This window comes from Triturus cristatus, chromosome 3_1 (genome assembly GCF_964204655.1).
Source record: "Triturus cristatus chromosome 3_1, aTriCri1.1, whole genome shotgun sequence".
Taxonomy (NCBI): Eukaryota; Metazoa; Chordata; class Amphibia; order Caudata; family Salamandridae; genus Triturus; species Triturus cristatus.
In genome coordinates this window covers 1,168,374,270-1,168,401,033 of record NC_140583.1, presented here as the reverse complement: position 1 = coordinate 1,168,401,033, position 26,764 = coordinate 1,168,374,270, and the positions used below count along the sequence as shown (strand labels likewise).

Here is a 26,764-nt window from a genome sequence, read left to right as displayed (position 1 = left end):
GTGACGGTGCGTAGGGGGATAGCCTCAGGGTATCGGGTGGCGTGATCCACTAGGACCAGGATGAAACGGTGACCTTGGGAGGTGGGGGGGTCCAGGGGCCCCACGAGGTCGATCCCGACTCGTTCGAAGGGGGTACTGATGACCGGGAAGGGTTGGAGGGGAGCCTTGCGATTCCCCCCACTCTTCCCACTAGCTTGGCACGTGGGACAGGACTTGCAGTGGGCTTCTACAGCTGCTCTCATTCTAGGCCAGTAAAAATGGGTCACGAGACGGCTGTAGGTCTTGTCTTGACCCAGGTGGCCGACGAGGGGGACGTCGTGGGCTAAGCCCAGGAGGAAGTCTCGGAAGCGGAGGGGTACCACCAGCACCCGCCTGGATCCCAGCTCCACCGACTTCTGCTCACTGTACAAAATGTTACTTTCCCAATAAATTCGGTGCGTTCCAGTTTGGTCGCCTGCGGCTTGGCCCTCGGCCTGGCGCCGCAGTCCGACCAGGGAAGGACAAGTGGCTTGCTCCCGGCAAAATTCCTCCCGGGTGGGCCCGCCCTCGTGGCGCCATTGGGCCAATTCGGGTAGATCGCCTAACTCGGGGACCGGGACGGTGAGGGTTCATCGCTGGCGACTGGCCCTTCCGATGGGGGGACGGGAGGACCCTCGGGGGTTACTGTTCTGACTTCTTCGGTCGGGGCGTCTTCGACTTCTCCCAGGGGGGGAAGTCGGGCTGACATAGATCTGGTGGTGGCGCACACCCACTCGGGGAGCCCCATCATTCCTAGGTGGGCCTTGCGCTCGACGTGCTTCCAGGGAGAACTCTCCAGGTCGTTCCCTAAGAGGCAGTCGACCGGCTGGGAGGTTCTTACGGCAACCCTCAGTTTACCTGTCACCCCACCCCACTCAAACGGCACCAGGGCTACCTGACACATACTCTCTCTATTATCTGCGGAAATTACCGGGCAAAAGACGTTGGGGAGGATCTGCTCCTCGGGGACTAAGTGCCTGAGGACACCGGTGATGCTGGCCCCGGTGTCCCGCAGGGCCTCTATTTGGTGGCCATTGATCTTGACGAGCTGCCCGTATTTCTTCTTGTTGGAGGGCAGGAGGCTACCAGGGACCATCTCTCTATCTCCCAGGGATACTAGGGCCATAGCTGCGGGTTCCCACTCCCCGGTTTCCTCAACCTCCTCCCCCAGAGCTATGTTGGCTATCTGTCTTGCAGGGGTGATTTGGGTGGCCATGGGGCACTCTGGGTCATTGGCGTAGTGCCCGGGCTTCTGGCAACGAAAGCAAGTGACGGTTACCCGGTGTCCCCGTCTCCCGGGGGGTCCCGTTACTGGTGGGGGGGGCGCTGGAAAAGGTGGAGGTTGGGTCTTCGGGGGGCTAGGCTGGGATTCTCGCTGCCCTCCCTGGTTCCCTCCTCCTCTCTGGCGGGGTGGTCCCTGACTGGCTCGGGGGTATTCTCCTACCATGCCCCAGGGGACCCGGGTGTTGGTCCAGCGGTCTGCTTCCACCGCCAGCTTCCTGGGATCGGTGAGTTTGCTGTCAAGCAGATGCTGGTGTAGTTCCACAAAGCAGTTCGCAGCCAGGTGTTCCCACAACATGAGGTTGGTGAGTTCCTCAAGGGTGGTGACTTTGCTGCCCTTGATCCACCCATCGAAGGCCCGACTGAAAAAGTTTACATATTCCACCCAGGTGGTGCCCGGGATTTTCCTGCAGTCCCGGAATCGCTGACGGTACATCTCGGGGGTGAGACCGTACCTTGTGAGTAGAGCCTCTTTCAGGTGGCTGTAGGAGGTCTGCAGAGAGATGGGTAGGTCGAGCAGGGTGTCTCTTCCTTCGCTCAGAAACCGTCCCCACAACCCCGCCCCCCAGTCCTTCTGCGGGACCCGATGGGAGGTCATGGCGACCTCGTAGACCCTGAACCATTGTTGAATGTCATCGTTTTTATAATATTCTTTGACCACGTCCTTGGGGATGTGGACCTTCTGCTCCGCTGGGGAGGCCGCCTCTCGGTTTCCCGGGGGCCTCGCTTCTGGCCTTGAGCTCGATTTCCTTCAAGCTGCGTTCGTGCTCTAGTTGGAGCTTCCTTCCTTCGTGTTCCCGTTGGAGCTTCTTCTCTTCTAGCTCGCCTTGCACGCGCATTTGCTCTACTGCTAGCTTTTTTTCCGCTAACTTTAATTCGCCTTCGATTTTGAGTTTGGCTAACTCGAGTTCGTGATTGCGGCTTCTCTCTCTGTCCGCGAGTTCTTCCGGGGATAGGCCCCCGTCTGGTACGATGCCTCGCACCTGATTGCTGCTGCTTTCGCCTTGGGGGGGTTCGGCTTCGTCGGGGCGCTCCCCCGTGCCTTCCGGGCGGGAGGCCCCGGCATCCACCCAAGCTTTCAGTGCTTTCTGCAAATCTTCTTTGGTGTTGAGACCGGTGGTCGCGATTTTAAGTTCTTTGCAGAATTGCTTTAGTTCTTTGTGCGTGTATTCTTCTAGTTGTTCCACCTGTTGGCGTTGGTTTCTGCGGGGATCATGACGTTTCCTTCTGCCATCTTTGTCGGTAGTGCGTCCGTCGTTCACGGTACGATCTCTAGGTGATGGGCCCGAATCCCACCGCTGCCACCAATGTTAGACGGCGACCTCAGAGGAGCCCGGAAAGGGGGTCCTGGCTACCCTGAGACCCACCCTCAAAGTATCGTAGCCAGGCACTATACTTCTGGCACCACACGACACAGAAACACCACACCGTGCGTTCTTAAGAATCACTCTTTATCAAACAGGTTAGCACTGCAAATATGTACAAGGAGAGCGCGGGCTCAATGAGTCTCGGAAGGGATAGGGGGTAGCGGGACAGTCTCTGGTAAGGTTCAAGGCAAGGACGTACCCAACGCACAGCTCACAATCCTCGAGCTGGGGGGTAGGCTTGTTGTCGTTGGGGTCCGGCGGGACCAGTGGAGTCGGTGGAAGCCGCGAGTCACTCAGCGGGCTCAGGTACAGTTCGGAGGTCTTACGATCTTCAGGGAGCCGCGAGTCACTCAGCAGGGCTCAAGTACAAGTTCGGAGGTCTTACGATCTTCGGGGAGCCGCGAGTCACTCAGCAGGGCTCAGGTACAAGTTCGGAGGTCTTACGATCTTCAGGGAGCCGCGAGTCACTCAGCAGGGCTCAGGTACAGTTCGGAGGTCTTACGATCTTCAGGGAGCCGCGAGTCACTCAGCAGGGCTCAGGTGGTTCTAAGTTCCAGGAGCCGCGACCGCGTCAGCAGGCTCTTGTTGTTCCAGCGTCGAATCTGCCGGACAGTCTCAGAGCACCCCTTGTTATAGGTCGACCCCTCTTTGATGTCCGGAGTCTGTGCAGGCAGGGGTCTTGTCACCTGGGGGTCGCTTGTCGGGGTTTCCTGCCATTGTCTTTTGATCCTCTCAGGGCCGGGTCGGGAGGAGTCCCAGACACCCAGCAGGCGTGGAGCCAGCTCTCAGGGAGGCCGGAGGGCCGATCGAAACTCATCGTCCCAGGGGAGTTCAGAGGTGCGATAGAACTGCTCCTCCCTCTCTCATCCACTGGCAAGCGTGGTGTCCTCCAGCCGGAGTGGCGCCGCTAGGCCCGGGTCGCGCTGGGGCCAGGCGGCCATCTTGGTGCATGAAGTGGGCACGCGGGCCCGCGGTGGCCGAAGGGAGAGAGTCCATGGACGAGGATGTCCGGGTCGGGTGCGTGTGTTCTGGTGGAAAGGATCGGCTAGGCCGTGGGCTCGGGGCTGCAGGTACCAGGTTAGGTGGTGCGGGGACAAGTAGAGCCGTGCTACGAGGCCGGGTCCAACACCCGCCACCCACACGACTCTGGCTGTCTGTTGCTGGGGAAAACCCCAGCCTCGCCAGCTGGACAATAGGGCTCCTGTGGCAGGGAGGTGCTAGCACCTCCCCAGACAGGGTATATGGATTGGAACTGGGGGGGTGCACCATATGTTGCCTTTCAGAGTTGCACGTAGGCTGCTACAGCGCCTACATTCTGCATACACCGCCTGGAACCGGTTCAGGGGCATCCTGCCCATCGCCCAGGCGGGAAACACACCAAAGGGGAGTGGGTGTAGCCACCCTTTCCCGCCTCAACTCTCATTGGTAGGCTCTGATCTGCACCCTCCTCTAATCTTGGGGATAAAGGTAAATACTGTGTCCCCAGAGCCTCAGATTAATCTTGGACTTCACAGACTTGACCTTCGACGAGCTGCTGCCCAGCTGACTGAAGAAATCTCCCTTGGGGTAAAGGAGTTACCCCCCTGCTTGGCAGGCACCTGAAACACTGCAAGTGACCCAGTTGGAACTTTGCAGCTCCTACGGACTTCGTCGACTCCCAGCAACCTTGAGGTGGGTTTCCTAAGCATCCCAGAGGCCAGTGAGTGTGCACAGCAAGTCTGAGCACCGTGGACCGCATGGGTGCCGAGATTCCCAATACCCCAGGACACCGGCCACCTCTTGCATAGCACACGACCCTGACCAGTGGGGAAGTTGTGCTTTGGCCCATCTTTGAGCCAACAACCAAGCAGCAATTGTGCCAAAGATCAGCACCCTAGCCCCCTCCGGTGGCCCGTGGGCTCCATTTTACGCAATCCATTTTGCTGCCTTCTGCGGTCCCTTGTCTCTCGACTTGTGGGCCCTAGCGGAGGACAATTTCGACTTCCAAGAGTTTCCCTGGTTGCTCCAGGCCCGCTCTACAGTCTCTCTAAAGGAGACTTCTCACAGACCTCGTGAGTCTGCACCAGTAGCTGATTTGTTCATCTTGCGTGGGTTGCGGTTGCCAAGGCTTAGTGGATCCAATCTGGACACTAATACCGCAGATACCCTCATCCGACGTTGGACAGTTGTCCTCCAGAAGCTGGCCTTCCTTGAAGCCTCCCGGAGCCCGTGGCTGCAGATCCAAGCTACACCTCTTTCCACTTGAAGCACCCGACATTGGAGGGCTTTTTCCTTTGAGCTCCCTGGTCACTGTGCCGTGACCCAGACTCTGTCCCCTCTGCTTTCAGGTTCTTCACTACAAGATCTACAACTTCAATCTTCACTGCATCATCAACGCTTTTGGCTAGCAGCAGTTTTGTACATTTTCCCATTGAAAATCAGCCCGCGACCTGACATCAAAAACGACCTATGCACCCGGCTTCCCTGGGGCAGGTAACAGTGGTACCTCGGTACTGCCATGGTAGTGGGCTCCTCAAAAGCTTAACTCTAAGTTTTTAACTTTGAACTCCTGCTAGAAGTGTCTTTAATCTGTTTAAATCAAACCGCGACATTCTCCATAGGCTTTAATAGAGATCCCGATAGCAGCTATTTCCACTGCACGCGCCTCCCGTGGGACCCCTTCCTCATAACCTGGGGTGGATTCTTAAGGGGCCAGCGATCCTAATGCCCTAGGCATTGTCTGTAGAATTGTCGTGGTTCTTATACCACTTTTTTAATATATGGTTTGGTCCCCCCCTGGGGCCCTATGATTCCAGTGCTATTTATTGTATCTATCAATGCTTGTTTGAATTGTAACTTTGCCTCAGCCTCATAAAGAGACTTGTGGGATTCTGTCCAGAATAAATACATATATTTTATATATATACCTGTGTGGACTACTCTTTCATTTGGTCATTCAAGAGGTTATCTATGGTAAAACAATAAGCTTAACACTCCTTCAAGACTTAGCCTGAAGGCTGCTCTCCACAGCTACCACTAGGATAGCTTTCTTTAAAGGTTGTCTTAAACCTATCATCAATAAGAGTCGAATTGGACTGGTGCAAGGTGTCCCCTATAACAAGGAGACATCATATGCCAGGCCAACTTCCCACAGCGTCACAAGGTGAGACCAGCAAAGTGGCACAATCTTGCTCTCTCCCTAGTGCTGGCGCACAATCAGGTAGCCGAGCGCCATGCACACACCATTGTACCATAGTATAAAGGTAACTGTGTAAGTCTTTGCATAGGTTTTGTACTGGACTGATAGCCTTCCAGTAAAAAATACTACCTTTAGACTAGCTATTAATCATTTCCCATGTCGGATGTGTGCTTTACTGTGCATCACACATGTAAAGTGGAAAAAGTTTGGAGAAATAAAAGCATTTCTCCTTTTAAAAGCCTGCTTCAAAGTGGTGCTTTATTTATTTTGTGCCGCAAAACCCTGTCTACTAATGTTAGTACATAGGGGTTTGCATCAAAAACCATGGGTGGTTGCATGGAAATGCCCATGTACCACCCATGGAATGCCCCCTTGACGAAGAATAACACAAAGTAGCGCTAAGTGCTGATTTGCATTACTTTGAGGGAACTTTCCACTGCAAACCAGGTTTTGCACTTGAAACTAAATTGAAAAAAAAGATTGTGAAGAGTTACGTATCTTTTGGACCTTAGGGTGTCTAGAGATTTCCCATTCAATAGGGAAATTGCTTCATTCTCCTATTTTTGCAAGACTTTGAGACATAAAACAAATGCCCATTATTAATGGAATCCGCAATATTGTTTTAAAAAGATATAAACCCCGTTGATTTGTAGCTGTTCGGTTTGGAATGGTCTTTTTAATTTATATGTGGTAAAACTACAGATACGTTAACCTAATAATTAGACCATAGATGGGACTGGACTTATTCTTCAAAAAGTTAAAAAATGTGGTAAACACTTTAAGATCTCTTACATTCTCTAGATAAGGGTTTCAAGTGAACTATCACAAAGTGTTCTTTTAGGCATGAGCATATAATTTACAATGCATGCTAACTTCCTAAAATGTTAATAGAAATCCACCATTTGGTATTTAGAACTTATCTGTGGATGTAACGAGGTGGAGTATTACTAGAACTGGAACAATTTTACAGTAATCATAATGTCTATTGAAGTCACCCAGAGCACATACGCGAGTTGTTTACCTTTCATCTTTTAATTATCTGATATCTAAAATAGGAATTTGGCTGTAAAGACATTAGCATTTCAAGGTACCCAGTATTTCTCAGATATGATACAGAAAAACAATGTTGGCTTCTGATATCTGTAAGGTGCTCTCTGTTCACGTTGAATGAAATAATTTTTAAATCTGTGCAGTCCGCTACAATTTGGGAATTGGGGGGGAACGCTTCTTTTTCTTGTGTGTTTTTAACTTTGGGGCAAATCGCAGCAGACTTTTTAAATTTGTTCATTGTTTTGTGTTTGGTGGCATCTTTTTGCACGGCATTCGGAGTGTGTTGGACTCCATGCCACTGCATCACACTGTACCTGTAGCCACTACCGGCTACCGGCCATTTTGGACATGACGCGTGTTCCTCACGGTCAGCGGTCCAGTCGTTGCACGTTGCATACTGCATTGGGTAAACTCTACTTAACCGGGCTCAGTTGGACGGGCGGCGCTCTAGTAAGGTGCTCTCTGTTCACGTTGAATGAAATAATTTTTTAATCTGTGCAGTCCACTACAATTTGGGAATTGGGGGGAACGCTTCTTTTTCTTGTGTGTTTTTACCTTTGGGGCAATTCTCAGCAGACTTTTTTAATTTGTTCATTGTTTTGTGTTTGGTGGCATCTTTTTACATTTTGGACGTGACACACGTTCCTCGCGGTCAGCAGTCCAGTCGTTGCACGTTGCATACCGGCATTGGGTAAACTGTATTTAACCGCCTTCAGTTAGACGGACGGCGCTCTAGTAAGGTGCTCTCTGTTCACGTTGAATTAAATAATTTTTAAATCTGTGCAGTCCGCTACAATTTGGGAATTGGGGGGAACGCTTCTTTTTCTTTTGTGTTTTTAACTTTGGGGCAAATCTCAGCAGACTTTTTTAATTTGTTCATTGTTTTGTGTTTGGTGGCATCTTTTTGCATGGCATTCGGAGAGTGTTGGACTCCATGCCACTGCATCACACTGTAGCTGTAGCCACTACCGGCTAGCGGCCATTTTGGACGTGACGCGTGTTCCTCGCGGTCAGCGGTCCAGTCGTTGGACGTTGCATACCGGCATTAGCCAAATTCTATTTAATGGGTTCTAGTCATACGCGCAGCGGGCGAGCGCAAAGGCAAGCAAATTCAGTGCTCAAGGCGAGTCATTCTGCCTGTTCGGATTCAACGATTAGACACAACTTCCAGTATTCTAGCATGTTTTTAAGGTCATTTAGAACTCCACTATGTCCGTCACACAGTGACAACTTGGTAGGCTCCACTAGTGTTACTGTCTGTGTGGACTGTGGCTTTTGTTTAGCACCGCAGCTTCTTTCTGACAGCATGTCTGCTGACTCACGTGTGCAGGGGAGCATTAGTGCCGGCCTCATTAATGCTAGATCTTTGAGGAAGCATTATGTAGACGTTGCAGATTTGGTCTCTGATAATCTTCTAGATCTGTTGTTCATCACTGAGACTTGGCTTGATGCATTCTCTAATCCTATTGTGGCCTTGGCCACTCCTGCTGGCTATAAAATTCATTGAGTTGATCGCCCAGTCGGCAGAGGTGGGGGCCTGGCAATTTTATATAGAGAATGCTGGTCCCTGCATAGCGAAACATCTACTATCTGGGGTGCATGTGAGGTCCTTGATTTTAGCTTACAACTCTCTGCCCACTTCACTCTGGGGGGGTCTCTGATATATCGTCCACCGGGGACAGCCAATGTATTCTTGGAATCATGTGGGGACGCTTTGGCAGATAGAGCACTGCGTTTTTCGAACTATCTGCTCCTTGGGGATATCAATATCCATCTCGATTCTATGGAGGCAGCCGACTCGGCTGCTTTTATGGACTCTCTTCACTTAGTCCAGCTCACCCAATGGGTCAGATATCTGACCCATCAAGGGGGGCACACTCTGGACACCATCTGTGCCAATTTTCCTAATATAGTTGAAAGGCCACTCCCTGTCGCCTGGTCGGATCATTTTCCCATATTTTTTTCATGGGACATCAAGCGCCCACCATGACCATTTAGTTACTATCGGCCTCCCACCTTTAGGAAACTCGATGCCGGGCAGCTGAGCGGCTGCTTGGCAGCCTCGCGTCCTTCCCTTTCTGAGGACCTTGAGGATAATGTGTCAAGTTTTGCAGATTGGATTACTGCTTCAGTCGGCGCTCTTTCTGTTCCAGGTCAGCCTAAACTGAGGAGAGAGTCCCCTTCCAAGCCTTGATTTACTTCTGATCTGAGGACTTTGAAACATGCTTGCAAGGTATTGGAGAGAGCATGGCGTTCCAGTGGCTATTGCCCTACAGCCAAACTTGCACTCAGAGCCAAAAAAAAACTTTACTATGCGGCTATTGGAATGGCCAAAGGCCGGCACTTCTCCGATCGCATTAATCAGGCTAATAACAATTCTAAAGAAAATGTTTCTATTGTGAAGAGTTTTGTGTCTCCCAGTGCCCAGGTTCTGGCGGTACCCTGCTTGGTTACCTGGTGCAACACCGTGGCAACATTTTTCAGGGACAAAATAGTTAGCATACAGGATTCTTTTTCAACCGTTTCCAAGAATTCTACTCTTGCCTCGCTGGGGAAGCAGATGATAAAAGCTACTTCCATCTTTTCTGTATTTAAACCTGTTGATCTGCCTTGTACCCTTAGAATTCTTGAGGTACTTAAATCTCGATCACCAAAGGATCCATGTGCAGCTAGGCTTCTGTCAGAAGTGGCACACTCTATTAATTTTGAAGTTAATCTTATGGTTAACAAGTCACTTCGCGAGGCTTGAGTCCCATTATCATGGAAGCAGGCGCTGATCCTCCCCCTCCTCAAAAAGCCATCTCTTGACCCTCTGCTCCCTGAGAACTATCGTCCTATCTCGCTCTTGCCAAGTTTGGCCAAAGTATGCGAGAAGGTTGTTACGTCTCAGCTCACCAACTATGTAGAGGTGTCTGGTTTGCTTCATCCAGCCCAATCTGGTCAGCATTGCTGGAGGTGACTGAGGCGGTCCGGGAGTGTTTGGATGCCGGCGGGAGAGCAGCCTTGGTTATGCTCGATCTTTCGGCGGCATTCGATACGGTGCCGCACTCTTTACTCCTTGATCGCCTAGAGGAAATTGGTATTTCGGGATCGGAGCTGTGCTGGATCAGATCCTTTTTGGAAAAAAGGTCGCAGCAGGTTTGGCTTCCACCTTGTGCCTCCATGCCTATGCAGCTGACAGCCGGTGTACCGCAGGGCTCATCACTCAGCCCTCTTCTTTTTAACATCTATGTGACTCCACAGGTTTAACTTGCGGAGTCACTGGGGGCTAAAATGATGGCCTATGCAGATGACACTCAGCTTCTGTTTGACGACTCTGTTGGGGCGGCGCAGCACTGTTTGTCCTCCACAATTGAAGTGCAATGAAGAAAACTCTAAAGTGCTTTTGTATGGCTCGTTCCCAGTGGACTTCAGGTAAAGGCTATGGGCCCGGGGTTTTCCTTGACCCACAATGGGCAAGGGCACTGCAAAAAACCTTGGTGTCTGGTTTGACGAAAACCTGATCTTTTCGACACAAGTGAAGAAACTGGTAGGAACCTGCTTTGGAACTTTGAAAATCTTGAGGAAGTTTCTCCCTCTTCTGCCTGTCAGTGCTAAGGAAACTGTGGTCCGGGCTTTGATTTTATCCCAATTGGGCTATGCCAACGCTCTTTTGGTTGGTAGTCCAGGCTACCTGGCAAATAAATTGCAAGTAGTCCAAAACTCAGCAGCCAGACTGCTATTGGGACTTTCATCTACACATAGTGTTTGGATCCATTTACGTAGCTTGCACTGGCTCCCAGTTAAATCTCGGCTGAAATTTAAGATGTCTATTGCACATCGGGCCCTTTATGGTCTAGGCCCTACTTATCTTCAAAAGAGATTTGCTTTTTATAGACCTAGCAGACAGCTTCACTCCTCTGACCAGCTTCTGATGTAGATTCCTAGGTTCAAGCGACAAAGGCTTGGCGGGAGTACTTTTGTCCGTAAAGCCGGCCTGGCATGGAATGTGCTACCATTGGCAATCCATGACACTCAGGATCCACTGCTTTTTAGGAAAAAGCTTAAAACGTTGCTTTTTTAGTTCCTGATTTGTGTGCAGTTTACTTTTTTCTGGAGTAAGCGCAGGGACACTTTAAGTAGCTGTACGCTTTATAAATTAAACATAACATAACATATCACATAACTGTATTGGCAAATGAACAAAGGTGCAGATAGAGCTGTGCAAACAAAAGGTGAGTGCTTTTTCACGCAGCCTTAAAAATCCACTAAAACATCATGGGTTATTAGTTTTATCTGGAGAAGCGAGCAAGGCTTCCAATTAATGTATTCACAAACCCTATGCTATTAATCGCATGACAACTACTGGAGAAGTGTAATTTTACGCTTTATGTTATCCATCTTTCTTTTAACAGTTTTCATAGGAGTGCATTATAATCATGAGTATTCCACACTCACGTGTATTCTATGTGACTAATTTAGGACTGAAAGAGTTTATGCTCAAGATGGAAAGTATTTCTCTGTCCTACAGTATTTCCCATGTGTGTTAGAAATGAAATGATAACTTTGAACATCCTATTGACACCCAAATATAACCTATCCCTTAAGCATGTTTTGGGAAATAGTTATACATTATCATTATAATAATAACCTAGTAGAAATTGATATTCATGACAATGGGGAATATGATATAATATGCTTTATGAGTCAATGAGAAGCTTTAGTGTAACCTGTGTGATTTTAAGTTAGCCTAACGGTAGGCCTGAATACTGTGTACCTCACTTTCAGACTAGCGTTTAATTTTCCTTTTACTTGTACTGTGAAATGTTTCATCTATTTGTGTGCCCACTGCAAGTGGATAAGACATTATTAGTTTAGAGAAGGGCCTATTGTTTAGTCTATAGCTAGACCTGGGAAAGTATGCGATAATGAAGAAGGGATAAATTCTCATAGGAGAAGGAGATGGCACCAAGGAAGTGTGGGAAGTTTACTGTGTAAAGCAGGAGGTGGAAAAAGGAGTCTTTGAAGGCCGCTGGGATAGTGGAAAGTTACCCACAGGTAGGTAGTGCCTGTATTGGATGGTTGCTTTTGTACTAATGAAGTTAGGGACAGCTGACACTTCTCTTGCAAACGATTCAAGGTACAGACCTCTTGTGACATTAGGCTACATGACCACAGTTAGAGTTTCTTTTTAGGAGGACTCTGACAACTGACACATTTTATGCTTTCCTTCCTCTGTCTAGGTTTCCACTTTTACATAGTGTAGGGATAGTTAGGGAACTGGGAATTTTTCTTTCGATGCAATCTAACTTACATTTTTGTCCTTTAATAACCTATGTGTCAATAACTGAGTTTGTAGTTTTCTTTTTGTTATATAGGGTGAATCGGTTCCGGAGATTTGGCTTCATCTTTTTTTTGTTGTATTTTTATACTATCATGTTAAGAGTGATATACCTGAATTTGCTTTAGTATTTACAGTAAACTGACTAACCAGAATCCAGTTGTGGACCTGAGTTCCTGAAAAATACATGTCTTGGATCTCTTGAATTGGGAAATTCCTTATCTCTCTTGCTGCTTAAAAAGAACCATATACCTAAATACAGGGAGATACATTTCTGCATTAGCACTACTGTCCTCAGTCACATTATGTGTGTTTTAGGGCTGCTTGTAAATACACCCATCTTTTTTCAGCACCGCACGTCTGCACATTTGTTTACTTTTTGATCCAATAATGTGATGCATTGTTTAAATACAAGAAAGTATATATTGAAAAAAAAAGTTGTTGTACACAATTCATTGATTCATTTGTTGGGATGGAAGTGAGTACACATACTCAATACAAGAGATTGACTCAAAAGGCACAATCTATAGATGCAGTCCTTATAAATAAACCCCACAGGATAACTGTATTATTACCCCAGACCTCAGTGGATTTAAAGGGTTGAGTTTATGTTTTATGTACTTACTTCTGGCTTCTGATATCTTGCAATAATACCTTCATCTCAATGCAGTATGAACCTTTATTAGGGTTCTTGGGGCAGTGAATATTATTTCTTTGATTAGGATACATTTTTACCAGCACATGAATATTTGGAAGGAAGATTTTGACCCAATTATTTTAGGAAATTAAACATTTACTGACTGAGGGACCACAAGAACAGCATTCTAATATCACTGGCCATTATGTCCTTTAAATTAGTGGAAAAGATCTACTGCAGCAGGTGAAGTGCAACATATTGGGGCTGATTACGACGTCGGTCAGAAAGGCTCCGAACGGCAATCGGATTCCCCTAAACCGTGTCAGAACCTATGTTTCCAACTCGGTCAGAAACATTTCTGACCGACCAATTACGATGTTCTCGGTCGGAAAGCAAACCGATCGGTCATTCCGAATCTAGGGACTGCCTTTCCGACCAGCATATTATGATGTCGGATTCTGACAGCCTTTCCGACTCGGTCTGTCCGACACAACAGGGTTGTCAGAAACTGCTTTGAGGCCCCCTAGCAGAACCTCCTTCATCCTGAGGCCTCTGGTTGGGGGCCTTTGGGGTACCCAAGGGACCCCCCTGTTAAACTATGCACAGTGTTGTAGGTACTATGGGGTGACCACCTCACGGTGCAAGGTTTTCCGCAACCACCCCTTTTTTCAATGGGACCCTGTGTAGTCGGACGAAACACAGGCTCCTATTGAAGTCAATGGGAGACTTTATGAACTGTGTTCGGAAGCATTGTAATCAGTCGGTCGGGCTCACCGAACGCGAATGGGTCCGAACCAATTACGAAAAGGAGTCGGTCGGTTTGGTTTATGACTGACTTCGAAATGAGGCCCTTAGTTCTATTGCAGCATTTGGCTAGTATTGTCAACAGAAAGTTTTACTACACTTGGTGTAGTTCAGCCTTTACAGTCACATCACCGAATGCATATGTATTCATATAATCACAGAACGAAGTAACACGTGCACGTGTAGTAGTGGCAGCATATTGTGAAATGATCAGCAGCAGTGAACAGGTCCTTTTTGCCCTATGTCACTGGAGTGAGACCTACAGGCTCAATCACCTTTTCTAAAAGTTTATCTGCTGTGTGATTAACTCATCCTTGGCCTACATTAGGTAGTGTGGAGTGCTGGGCAGCGCATCGCAAAAGTAGTGGCTCTGTGGTTGATGTCCATGTGCCTGGGAAGGGTACAGCACAGGGATGGAGCAAGACATGTGAGTATATGTGTCATTAGTGAATGTAATGAGTGCCTGTACATACATTATATGAGAGATGTAGTAGTGTACAGTACGTGCGCAATGCCACATGTGCTGGTTGTATGGGTGCATGTGTGAAGTACAATACATGAAAGGTGACAGGTTGTGCAGAGCACACAAGGTACAATGTAGAAAAGCTGCACTGCATGGAGGACCCTAGGTTCTTCATTTTGGGAAGCCCACGCCTTCCTGGTGAAGGCACGAGGATCAGAAGAATCCCCTTATACAGATGTATGCATTGCTGCAATCCTGTGAGCTGGGTAGGACACACACTGGGGAAAGGAGGAAGATACTCCCGCTTTATATTTCAATAGGGTGCTCTTTGCTTCAGTGATAGATCACAAGGAAGGGGCCTGCACACATCATCTCAGGAAGAGGATGAAGCTGAAAAGGTAATCATAAAGAGTAGGGCTGGGAGCCCATGGTTAACCTTTTAATGCACATATCACTGTGGCTGACATCCAGATGTGAACCCTGAACACTCCCAGGGACTGTGTTGTGGAACAATCAGCTTCAGAGTTTTGCCTGCTGTGGCAGGAAAGAAGAAAAAGAAAAATGTACACTTCAAAACAAGCAGAACCCCACCATAAAACTTCAAAGAATCAGACCCTAAATCACATTTAGTGTCCGGAAAAGGACTATAAGAAGGCGAGGTTGAGACCCCACAAATGTGTCATCTGCCATAAGCCAGACCAGCTGTATGAGTAGGGGAAGCTCTGCAAGACTTCTGCCTGTGACCTGTACTGGAGACAAAGTCCTGCTAGTCTCTCTGTTGGGTGAAGAGACATCACCCAGGGAATCCCAAGATCACCTCTCTTAGATCCTGGAGCACCAGCACCTGCCTGCTTGCCAAAACCAGCATGTTCTGTGAGAAAGAGGAGAGCGTTGGAGGGATCGGATCTTTACCCGTGTGCAGTATTGACTCCGCTCCCCCCGTATGCCAGGAGATGGCCGCTGTGGACTGATCCATGTGCTACACACCGTACAGGACTTTCTAAACCCACTGAAGACACTGCGACTAAAGTGCCAAGACTCGTAACCACCAAAGTGGAGGCGATTGCACCAGAGCAGTCGGCGCTTGAGGTGTAAATAATCTCTGCAACCCCATATGCTAGGAGGGGCTACCAGTACTGATGCTGAAAGGAGGTTTTGGGCTGTCACTCAAGGAAAGACTGAGGCTGCATTCAGCAAAATCGAGCTCCCATAGCGAGAACTGCCCCTGACTAATTCAAAATTACTGTGTAGGGAGGATTGACTTACTGCATCTTCACAAGCTTTGAGCATGCCCAATCACTGAGAAGCTAGCAGCGCTGCTCAGAAAGAGAGCCCAATCCTGCAGCTTGCTGTCAAGTGTACCACAAGCAGCCCGACTTCTCCAAACAGGACCTGAACACTGCAGTGCCCGCAGTCAGAGCCCTCACCATAGTGCTGAATGCTTCCATGCTGCAGGAGCATCTAAGACTTGAACTGGGCCTGTTGGGCACTGGGGGACTTGCTGCTGACGGTGCTGCTCCACCATAGATGCTTTTGAATAAATTCCAAAGAAGTCAAACAGGAGCGAACTCTTGAGTATGGCGTAGTAGTAATGATTCCCTGGATGCGGCCACTAGTGAATGGGGAATAACCCCGACTACGTTACAAGGAAGAGGGTGGAACTGGGATTTCCCTGACAAAAGCCAGAGCCTCAACCTCAGGGTATTTGTGCTGTTTCTAATTAATGTTGTTATTCCTTTAAATGTGTAGATTAATAAATAAAGTACTTTGTTTCCTTATAAAAGCAAGTTTTTGACTGGGCCTTGATTTATTGACAACACTGTGTGCACTTTGAGTTAAGAGAAGTGTGTGAGTGTATCTACACTTCTCCCTGAGGGAGTCTTTGACTGCTTGTCCACAGCTACAACTGAGAGCTAAGTACGGAGGGGGGGGTCTGTGACCAGTTGCTCAGAATCTATAGTAGGTTGTGTACCAACACTTCAGGAGTAAAACTCCTCAACCACCACAGTTGGGCCCTGTAGTTTCTGCGTGCCTTGTGGCTCTCTGAAAGAGGTTTTGAGAATATCACACATATGAAAGAATATTTTCTCAAGTAAGGCCTGTCTGTGGCACCCGTAAGTCCAGACAATGGTGGGTGTTGTTAAGTTGAATGACTAGTGGTTTTCACGGGGTGTTAATGTCTCACATTTTGCAATGAATTTGGCATACAGTGTTCTGCATTTCCCCAGAGATTAGTTAAAATGCTAATTGCCAAAAAACTCCAGCAATAATGTGTGTTTCTTTTTGGAAAGACCTCAAAGCTCTCTTTGGGAGGGTTCCAGTTGGGCAGTGCCCATAATGCTGTGAATTAACATTGCACTGGACATACTCTACAAAGCACCATACTCCTTACTCCACAAAACATGTGTTCCCTCCTGTAATCATGAACAGGGCATTATTCCTAGTTTTGGCCACCTGTTTGGACTTGGGTGTCCACTGCACGAAGTACAACAAACACCTGTCTGCTTTGTCTCAAAAATCAGTTGCACACCAAGGGCCTGTTTCACAGAGGGCCTCCTCGGCCATGAGTATGGATGTTCCTGGTGATTCGGGCCCCAAGAGTTTTAACTGGATCCTGCATTTTTTTATCCCACCTTTCATGTCAACGAATAATAGGAAAATTAGCTGTGGATGGTTCATGAGATCACATATCGCTCTTAGGCTTTCTTCTTGAGACTTTTTGGGGGTTCTTCAAGTGAATGCTTGAGCAGCCCTCTCCCATGCACACAGTGGGATTGAGCAGGCAAATTCCCGCATGTGAGTGCATCATGTCATACGGAGAATTAAACCTAAACCTTGTTGACAGTGCTCCGCCAAAACTACTGCACCACTGGGTGCGCCTTGAATTATTCTACATTAAAAAAATATTGAACTGGAACGTTCTTGGACCCTACCCCACTGCATTCTTCCACTTTTTATACACTGTCATACGCCTAGATTAATTAAAATCTTGATTTTATGAATGGAGGTAGTGTCTTTGCTTATTCAAAAAATCTAAGTCACTGTCACCATTTCACGAAACAACGTAGGCGAGCCTATAGGGAGGTCAATTGGAACCTGGATGTCTGCGGCTAATGTGAGAATCACTGTTGAAATGTTTATTAGGTCTCGCCTGACCCAGCGCATGCACTGGTCTGGCAAGACTTCTTGAGAGGGCTCCAAAAAGTGCTACCAAGCCAGCCTAGAGCTACAGTGCATGTGCGCGGGCGCCGCGCTTTACCGCGATTACTTTCACTTTCGCAGCCGCACGGCCGCTTTGATGTTTGATCGCGATCACTTTCGCCGCACGAATGCTTGGCATAGCCAATAGGTCTCGCTTTTGGGACCTTATAAGTATTTAGTTATGCAACTGTTGCATGGCTAAACACTTATAAGGTCCCAAAGGCGAGACCTATTGGCTATGCCAATGCTTGTCTGTGAAATAGTAACGTGTATATTAAACGGAATCAGATCTAGGTGGTTTTTGATGGAACGCTTGCATGTGTGTTCGCAGTTTCTTCTTGGAACAAGTCTTCGTTTTATTGTTCACGTGTTTAACTGTGAGGGTGTGCACAGGTTAAGGGGCACTGTTAGATTAGAATATACCTTATTTCATAAATCTGTTAGGCCTTTGTGAGGACACTGTCTCTTTATAGTACACAGTACATTGCAGATAGACAACACAACCTCCGTGACACACTAACCCAAAATACTTCGTCAGTCAAACAGAGGTAAATGCTCTGCGAGATTCTAAACCCACAGAACGATAGAAGTGGATCACTGAGAAAGTGCCCTTGAGCTTTGATTTCAGTTTCTGTGCCACATTGGTCTGCCATATGTTCTTTCTGGTCGCGAGACCACGTTGTGCATTCTGTTTTAACATCCTGTTTCTATACAGTGTTTGGGAAACAAAATAGCAGTTAGATAACATTTAAAATCCAACAATATTAAAACACTGATCGAAAATGCCCCAAAAACATTTTCTTACAGAGAAATATCACAACGACATCAGTCATTAAGCAGCCTCTGCCTGAATGAGAGGGACAGGTCGAACTTATCTCATTGTGGTCATAGGATACCCTAGCCTAGCCTATTTAAGACTGCAAAATCCCTCTGCTGGTGCCATACAGCGAACACTGGTCTATGATAATCTAATAAGCATGTGCCTATGTTTAAACCCTTCTCCATTCCTTTGCACTAAACCCTCATTATTGCACTGTGAACACACAACTCTGCATTCTCTTAGATGCTGCAGCCTTCACCAGACACTTACCATCTGGGTTAGATCCAGAGAGGACACCTTGCTGCTGTAAAACTCCTGCTGCAAGGGAGTTGGGCCAAAACCTCTGAGTTGGCCTGTGCTGAGATTTGATCTTTTTAGCTTTTGGGGCAGGATCTGGGTTGCTGGCATCTAGCATTGGCTGCAGGATGCGTCGTCTGGCATTGATAAACCTTTCCAGAAAAGAAAACATAAATAGAGAAAAAACACAGTAAGTAAAGTCTCCAAATCCAACCTTTCCACGGAGTCTCTAATTATCATCTCTTTGATGTTGGCCTAGGGATGAAAATATTACTGCAGCATGTAGTGGCCTAGTCTCAATACTATCCTTGGACGGGTAAGTTACAGCTTTGTGCCTGCAACTTGTTATGTGCTATTGTGTGGTAATGTTGCTTATGATAGAGAAACATTTCTGGCTGTTACATTCACCCATTATATGGCTCAAGAATACTTCACAAACATAAAGAAGGCTAAGGGCAAAGAGCAAGCCCCATTGAGCCTCTTGTGAGAACCAGTGAATTCAAAGAAAAATGCCTCAATGGAAGTAGATGTGGCTTAAAACGCATGTGACTTAGACAACCGTGTCAATATAGCCTCACATACTGCAGTGACTGTCCCTTCAGACTGATGCCCTAGAAAACCTGGTAAAATAAGTTCAACACAATGTGGCTTGCAAGGGGCAAAAAAGCATAACATTGTGTTAGACCTGACAGCCTTGGTGTGGTTTCTCCTGTCTTTGTGTCTCTACCTCCTGTATTTCTGACTGTATGCTGGACTTCGTTTTTGCTGGTTTGTGTACTCTGGTCACTTTGCCACTGCTAATCTGTGCTAAAGTGCAAGTGCTCTCTGTATAAATTGTGATTGCAATTGGTAATCCATGATTGGCATATCTGATTTACTGGTACGTCCCTAGTAAAGTGCACTGTGTGCCCAGGACTGTAAATTAAATGCCACCCACATAAGTAGCCCTGCAAACATGTCTCAGGCCTGCCACTGCAGTGTCTGTGAGTGCAGTTTTAAACTGTCATGCCAACCTGGCAAGTTCACCTACTTGCCGGGCCCAAACCTTCCCTTTTATTTCTGGCACGTAAGACAGCCATAAGGCAGACCCAAGGTAGCCCCATGGGCAGGGTGCAATGTATGTAAAAGGTAGGACATGTACCGATGTTTTTTACATGTCCTGATAGAGAAATACTGCCAATTTCATTTTTCACTATTGTAAGTACTATCTCTCCCATAGGTTATCATTGGAGCTGCCTTGTAACATCTTACAAGTGTAACATTCAATTGGGAAGAGGTAGAGCTTTGGAGTTTGGGTTCCCTGAACTCAGGATTTAAAAATACATCTTTTAGTGAAGGTTGCTTTTAAATTGTATGTTTAGAAAGAGGGTATTTTCTTGCTTTACCATCCTGTGCCTCTGCCTGCCTGTGGAATCAACGTCTGGTTTAGATTGACAGCAGGGTTGTTTGTGCATTCACTCTAGACAGTCACATAAAGGAAGCTGAGGTGTGCCCTGTATATCCTCATGGCCCATACCCAGGCTGATGGACCTTCCTGATTTAGAGAGGTGGTAGGAGTTGTCCCTGACACCTGAACAGGGCTGTGCCTGTCCTAACACAAAGCTGTCTCCACTCCTGTAGTGTGTTTGGAGCCAGGTCAATGCAAGGCAGGATCTGCACACTACAAAGACTATCCTTTGAAGTATGCCTAATTCAAAGGCAGACGGTGGTATAAGTATTGGACCTGTAACCCCATATTTTTAGAATACTTCTGGACTGTGGACTCTGTCAAGAAGAAGAGTTGGAGAGCTGTCAGGATAAATGTATTTATTTATTTATTTTGAAAGTTTTATATAGCGCGAACTTGACCACAGAGGGTATCAGAGCGCTTTACAGATTATGCATCAACAGAACATAAAAAACTGAATAACCTAGACAACAAATACAAAGTCAGAATTGACCAACAATTTAGTGGAGGCACAAGAAAACATATGATAAACAACAGAGGGTGAAAATAAAAAAACTCATTAACAGGTGGCTGGGGAACAGAACAGCGAGTATGATCTCCTAATCAGAGGAAGGTGCCAGGCTAAGGCAGAAATTTCTTCATCAGTAGACCTTTGACTTCTTTTTTGAAGAAGACAGTAGACGGGTTCACCCTGACTTCAGGGGGAAGGAAGTTCCAGATCCTCGTAGCCATCCCTGAGAACGCTCGGTTATAGGTCTTTTTTTTGTTGAATTTTTGAGGTTTAAGCAAAAGGGAGCTGGCACTTCTGGAGGCTCTAGAACCACAGGAGAGTTCCAGTTTCTGCGCAAGGTACAACGGCGTCTTGAAGTGGATGGCTTTGTGAGCCATGCATGCAATTTTTAGCTGTATCCGAGCTTCATATGGCAGCCAATTCAGTTCCCGCAAGTCCGGGGAGATGTGATTGTATTTTTTTGTGCCAGTTTTGAGCCTCGCAGCGGAGTTGAGGGTAGCCCCAAGAGGAGCCGTCCTAACTCTGGGCAGGCCACAAAGTGTTGCACTACCATAGTCCAGCTTAGAGATCACCAATGCTTGAACTGCAACCTTTAGGTCATGAGCAGGGAGGAAGGGTTTGAGCTTCCTAAGTAAGCTGATTTGGAAGTTCGCTCCTTTGGTGAGGGAGCTGATGTGCTTCTGCATGTTTAGGCGTTTGTCTAGAATGTTGCCCAGAGATGATGCCGAATCTTCCAGGTGCGGTCTACAGTTAAGGGCAGTCAGCTGATTCAACCATTGCTCCATGACGAGGGATTGGTTGTGGGGTGAGATCAGTAGGAATTCCATTTTAAGAGCATTTAACTTCAGGTGAATGAATGTCAGCCATCTTTGTGTTTCCAGCAGGACTGAATTGAGGGACTGGATGTCTTTGGGGAAGGCTATCTTCAGGTATAGTTGGGTATCGTCCGCATACATATGATAGCGAATGCTGGATGATTTTAATATTTCTGTCAGAGGCTCCATAAACAGGTTACAGAGCGTGGGGGACAATGCTGACCCTTGTGGTACCCCCAAGGTGACTGGAGCAGGGTGGGACAAGGATTGGTTCACCTTGAAGCTTTGGGATCTGTTCTGAAGGAAGGATGAGAACCAGCTTAATACCGGTCCAGACAGCCCCGTCCTGTGCTCTAGTAGGTCAATTAGGTGATCATGTATGACAGTCTCAAATGCTGACGAAAGGTCCAGAAGGATCAGTAAGCATGACTCATTGTGATCCAGCATTCTAAGCGCATCATCCACGATGTGCGTTATCGCCGACTCTGTACTATGACCTGGGCGGAAACCAGATTGGCATTGATCCAGGAGTTAGAAATGTTCAATGTGATGACTGAGTTTGGCAAACACGCATTTCTCCAAGAGTTTTGCCAAGGTGGGGATGTTGGTGATTGGGCGAAAGTTAAGAATGTCCGTGGGATCCGCATTTGGTTTCTTTAGGATCGGGGTGAATTGACCTGCTTTAAGGCAATCCGGAATAGCCCCTTGCATAAGAGAAGCATTGACGATTGTCGTCCAAAGAGTTAGTAAGGCGGATCTCACTTCCGGGAACAGGTTAGATGGCAGGGGGTCGTTGTAATGAATGGAAGGTTTCAAGGTCACCAGCATTTTGTGTATAGTGTATTCATCCACTGTTTGGAACAGATTCCAGGATGCATTGTTTTTGAGGCGGCAGGGCTGTGATAGTTCAGTGATAAACGACTCTGAGGGAAAAAAGGTGATTAGCGGCCCACTCAAAATGTGATCATGGGATCATAAATACTGTCCCATTTGCTGTGTGTTGCTTTGCTGGGTGGCCTGCAGTTGCTGCTTCTGTCTGAGGGCAGAGAAAGAACTGGACTTTGCTTTCTTGTATCCTGCTTTTCCAAGGTTCTCCAAGTGCTTGTGTATGTTTGTCTCCTGTTAGAAGTCTCAGGGCCATCAAAGACTTCATCTGCAACATCACTGAACTCCACTGGTGGGAGGACTGACCTGCCAAGTACTGCCAATTCCACTTCTGGGCCCTTGGAGGTGGTACTTCTGCTTCAAGACTTGAAAATCCATGCATCGCCCTTCCACCACCATTTGTTCCGCTGCAAGCTTGCAGTGCGGTTAGAAAACCAATGCATCGCCGCAGTGTGGCTCAAAAATCGACACAGAGTCTGTTCATGGCCCAAAGAACCACCACAGCCTGAGTCCAGAGCACTGAGTCTCCGATGTCTGAGAACCCCGCTCCAACCTTGATGCAGGCCTTGCTGAGCAGCTGAAGGAATCAACGCATCACCTATCTGTCGCTGTGGAAATTAACGCAGAGTCTGTTTTGCCACCGCATTGACCTGCATCACCTGGATTTTCCCAAGTATCGCACCTGTGTTCCAAGTTTCCGCCACATCACCTGGTTGAAAGGAGTCGCCTCTAGAAATCGACACCACGCTTCTCCTCGCAGTACAGGAATCGATACAACACAGAGCTGACGCCTCCATTTCCATGGAACTCTAGGACAGATGCATCGCTGTGTTTTATGATGCTTTCCTCCTTTGCAGCTGTTTTTGGTCTTGGAGTTTAATGCATCAAAGGTGCTTTGTGCTAAAATCAACACATCTATAGAGGTTTATAGACAGAAGTGCTTAAACCTTTTACAATTGATAATTTGCGTTATGTATGTTGCATTTTTGTCATTTTGGTATTGTTTGGTTTCAATAAAGATTGGTTATTTTTCTAAACTGGTGTGGTGTCCACTTGTGCTGTTTTCACTGTGTTATTCTGTGCTTTATGTACAAATACTTTACACATTGCCTCTGAGATAGGCCTGACTGCTCGTGCCAAGCTACCAAGGAGGTGAGCAGGGTTATCTTGGGTGTGTAACTCCCTTACCCTGACTAGAAGGAAGGGTCCCTACTTGGACAGGGTGCATATCACTGCCAACTAGAGACCCCCATTTTTAACACATTGGGGTTTACTTACAGTACTAGGGGTGAGATCGCGAGAACCCTACACACAGCAATACAATAGTCTTTCCTAGGTTAAGTGACACCAGTGCAGATGTTGATGAACAGAAATGTGTCAGTGCAGGTGATTATGTATACATATTACGATCACAGTACAGTATCAAAGATAGTTTAAATGTTTGTGATGAGGTCACTGGGGGAGTCCAATTTGTTTAAAAAAGAATGGTCTTCCTCTATTACTCCCAAAAGTGAGCATTTTCCCCAAAATGTCTTCTTTGGTTGTCATGAACATATTAATAAATGCCAGTCAGAAAACCAACAAATTCTGTAAGAATAGGCATAGTTAATACAGACTTCAGCACCAGTGACCATGCTTTTGTCTTGTGGTGCCTGGTTGGAAGGGTCGCATGATTGTGCTGTAATTAGAAAACGTTTGTGTTTTATTTGATAGTGTTAATCAGGGGATTCTGCGAAACAAGACTCAGTGTTTGCCTTTCACATGTCTGCATCAAGATAATATGATGCACGTCTAATTGGCTGAATGGCCCATCTAACCAATCATGCTGAAATAAAAAAAAATAGCATAAAGCGGTGTGTGCTTCAGCTTATTTTTGACTAATCACCCAGCACCCTTACTATAGCAAAATGTTTTCAACCTAAGGTTGGGATCCACTATATTGGCCACTACGATGAAACACTGCTTTTTTTATAATGATTTTGCAATTTTAGGTCACACATTCACTAGTTTTCCAAAGCGAAATAAACATCTGTGGTGGATATTCTCAAGAACGTGTGATAACTACCGCAAAAGTAGCTTAACGCAAATCACCACATCGCAGCCTATCGCGGAAAAATAACTCCGTGTTAACGTGGTATTCAAAAGCCGGCGGCACCATGCGATAGTCCCCCACGATAACGCGTCAAATGACTGCGCTAAAATCAACGCGACTCCGCAAAAATGCAAAACACCAACACGAAAAAAGTTGCGATGCCCCAAATCGCGATACAAAAATCAGCGACAACCAGCGACAGGCCTGCAATTCCCACACGTCATGTGGGAAAATGCACTATAAAAGCAAAAAAAAAACACCAAATCCAAATCAAACTGCGTAGCACCATGGATGCACCCGGACTAAGTGCAGAGGACAACCCGAAACCCCAAAAGCCCCACGGAGGACCAGCCAGGAACCCTGTGTTCGGGGAAGGGCAAGGAGAAGAGGATCATCGTCATGGAGGTGATAGAACACTACCAACAACTGTTCGTCACCTCCACTGGGTCATTGGCAACACAAACGGAAATATGGCAGTCCATCATCACCCTCATGAATGCAGTCGTTGTATCGAGGAGGTTAATGGAGGAGGTCAAGAGGCGCTGGCATGAAGTGCACAGCCAAACCAAGGGGAAACTTGCTGCCAACAGGAAAGCAGCAAAGGCGACTGGAGGTGGGAGTCCTGTGCCACATGAGGAGCTGGATGAGCTGGAGGAAATGGTGGCCACAGTCATCAGTGTGGAGACGATGCAAGGAGTTGGGGGTCTGGACACAGCTCGATATGACCTGACCCAACAGCAACAGGGTGAGTAACGACCAGGAACTGAGGTAACGGAGGGGGATGGGCACAATGGCACACATTCACAATCATGCAGCACCCTGCACACCCACAATGAGTGTAGAACAAGTCCCTGATACCCTTGACACACTGCTGCACACATAGAAACACCAAGTAGGCCCCGTCCACAATGTGCACAAATGGGTCCCCCTCCATATCACCAATGCCACAACCTACCCAAGCACATGTGCTGACTGCAGAAAAGCAGCGGCTCTGTGAGCCACATGGACTATGCAAGTGACACTGCATGACAGATAGCTTGGCTGCAGTCACAATACATGAAATGGTGCACGAGACGACATTGAGGTGGCTGAGTGCGGACCACGTCCGTAAAGGAGCAGGTCAGACTCTGACACATCCATGTGCACCTACAACCCATGACGTCAAAAACACATCTGGCGAAAAACAATGCACAAGAGTACAACTTTTGTCCAACAGCACAAATGTTCCAAGTCGCAAACATCCCAGCACCCGAAAAGCACACAAGTCAAAGGCACAACGACTCAAAGGGATAAGGGGCCGCCAAATCAGAGCTGCTGGGCGACTCGCCAACAATGCAGCACACACACATAGCAATCACAGTACATCAACATTGACGACAATGTCGTACAAAGTGCAACCCTTACACCGCTGGACAGAAGACACAACTGGTGCCGCCGGTGTGTAGAAACTGGCCAATCACATCTGGCATTGCATGACACTGTGAGATGATAATGTACTAGTGCAACCTCACATCCATCATATAGTCGAAATGTCCACTGTCTCCCATCAAATAGCCAGCTTTACCAAAACAGCCAAAATGTACATTCTCATGCAGTCTGAATGTAAACATCTCCAATGCGTGAACATACATGGAACACACTGTTAACCTGCATCTTCCCGTTACATTACAGAGTGACAATCAACGCCTCCCGCAGAGCAGACCACACATCTCTACAGTGATGATGAAGAGGACACCCTGCACATTTGCCCAGACATCCTCCAACGGCTCGTGGACAGCCTCCGCACCCCATCCCCAGGAGGAGGGCAGCCCAGCTGCATCACGGTGACCCCACACCCTGCATAGACCACACAGCAGGAAGCACACTCCACCACGGCTGTCTCACAGGACCCCCACAACCAACACATGGAATTCCAACGTTGTGTATTAGGGTGCCAGGAGAAGATGGCTGATCAGCTGCGGGTGGGGTTCGACCTCATGGCTGCCAAACTCGAAGCCATACATGGGTGTCTCAGTCACATCAGGGACCACTTACAGTCCCTAACAGACACCCACTGTCCGCACCATGCTCACCAACAATTCTTGGCTGACCTCACTGGGGCCATTACTCAGATACAAGAACTGTCTAGTCAGACAGGCTCCAGCGATGACAGCACAGATTTGGCACAGATGCGGAGGACAATGGAGACCATGGAGCCGATGCACGCTGGAAGTAGGGCTGCCACGGTTGAACACCAGCGAGATGTAGCTGGGATCTTCCATGCCTTGCTGATCCTCATCTTGCCATTGTTGCCACAGAGCCTGTACCAGATAACTGCCGTTGGAACTTCAACACACACATCTCCGCCCCCTGATGTGTCATTGGCACACAGTGATGCAGCCCTATCACCGTCGCACCCTGATGTGTCAGTACCCCACAGTGATGCAGCCATAACACCACCACACACACCTGATACACTGGAGACAGAAGACGTCTCAGAGGAGTAAGATGTGGAGGGTAATGACTGTGCGAGGAAGGAGGCAATAGCATCTGCACCCGCAACATGGCCTGTCCCTGCCTGGTTCAGCCCTATGCATCA

The 26,764-nt window shown here is 47.5% G+C and overlaps 1 protein-coding gene across 15 annotated transcripts in view; it reads right to left on the bottom strand.

Moving 5' to 3' along the window:
* Nucleotides 1–26,764, bottom strand: part of PKNOX2 (PBX/knotted 1 homeobox 2) — a 3,737,380-nt gene that overhangs the window by 28,521 nt on the left and 3,682,095 nt on the right. For all 15 annotated transcript variants that reach the window (XM_085646078.1, XM_085646083.1, XM_085646080.1 and 12 more), the window contains one exon: nt 18,410–18,588. In XM_085646078.1, coding sequence (XP_085502204.1) covers nt 18,410–18,588 — 179 coding nt within the window. The remainder of the gene's footprint in view (nt 1–18,409; nt 18,589–26,764) is intronic.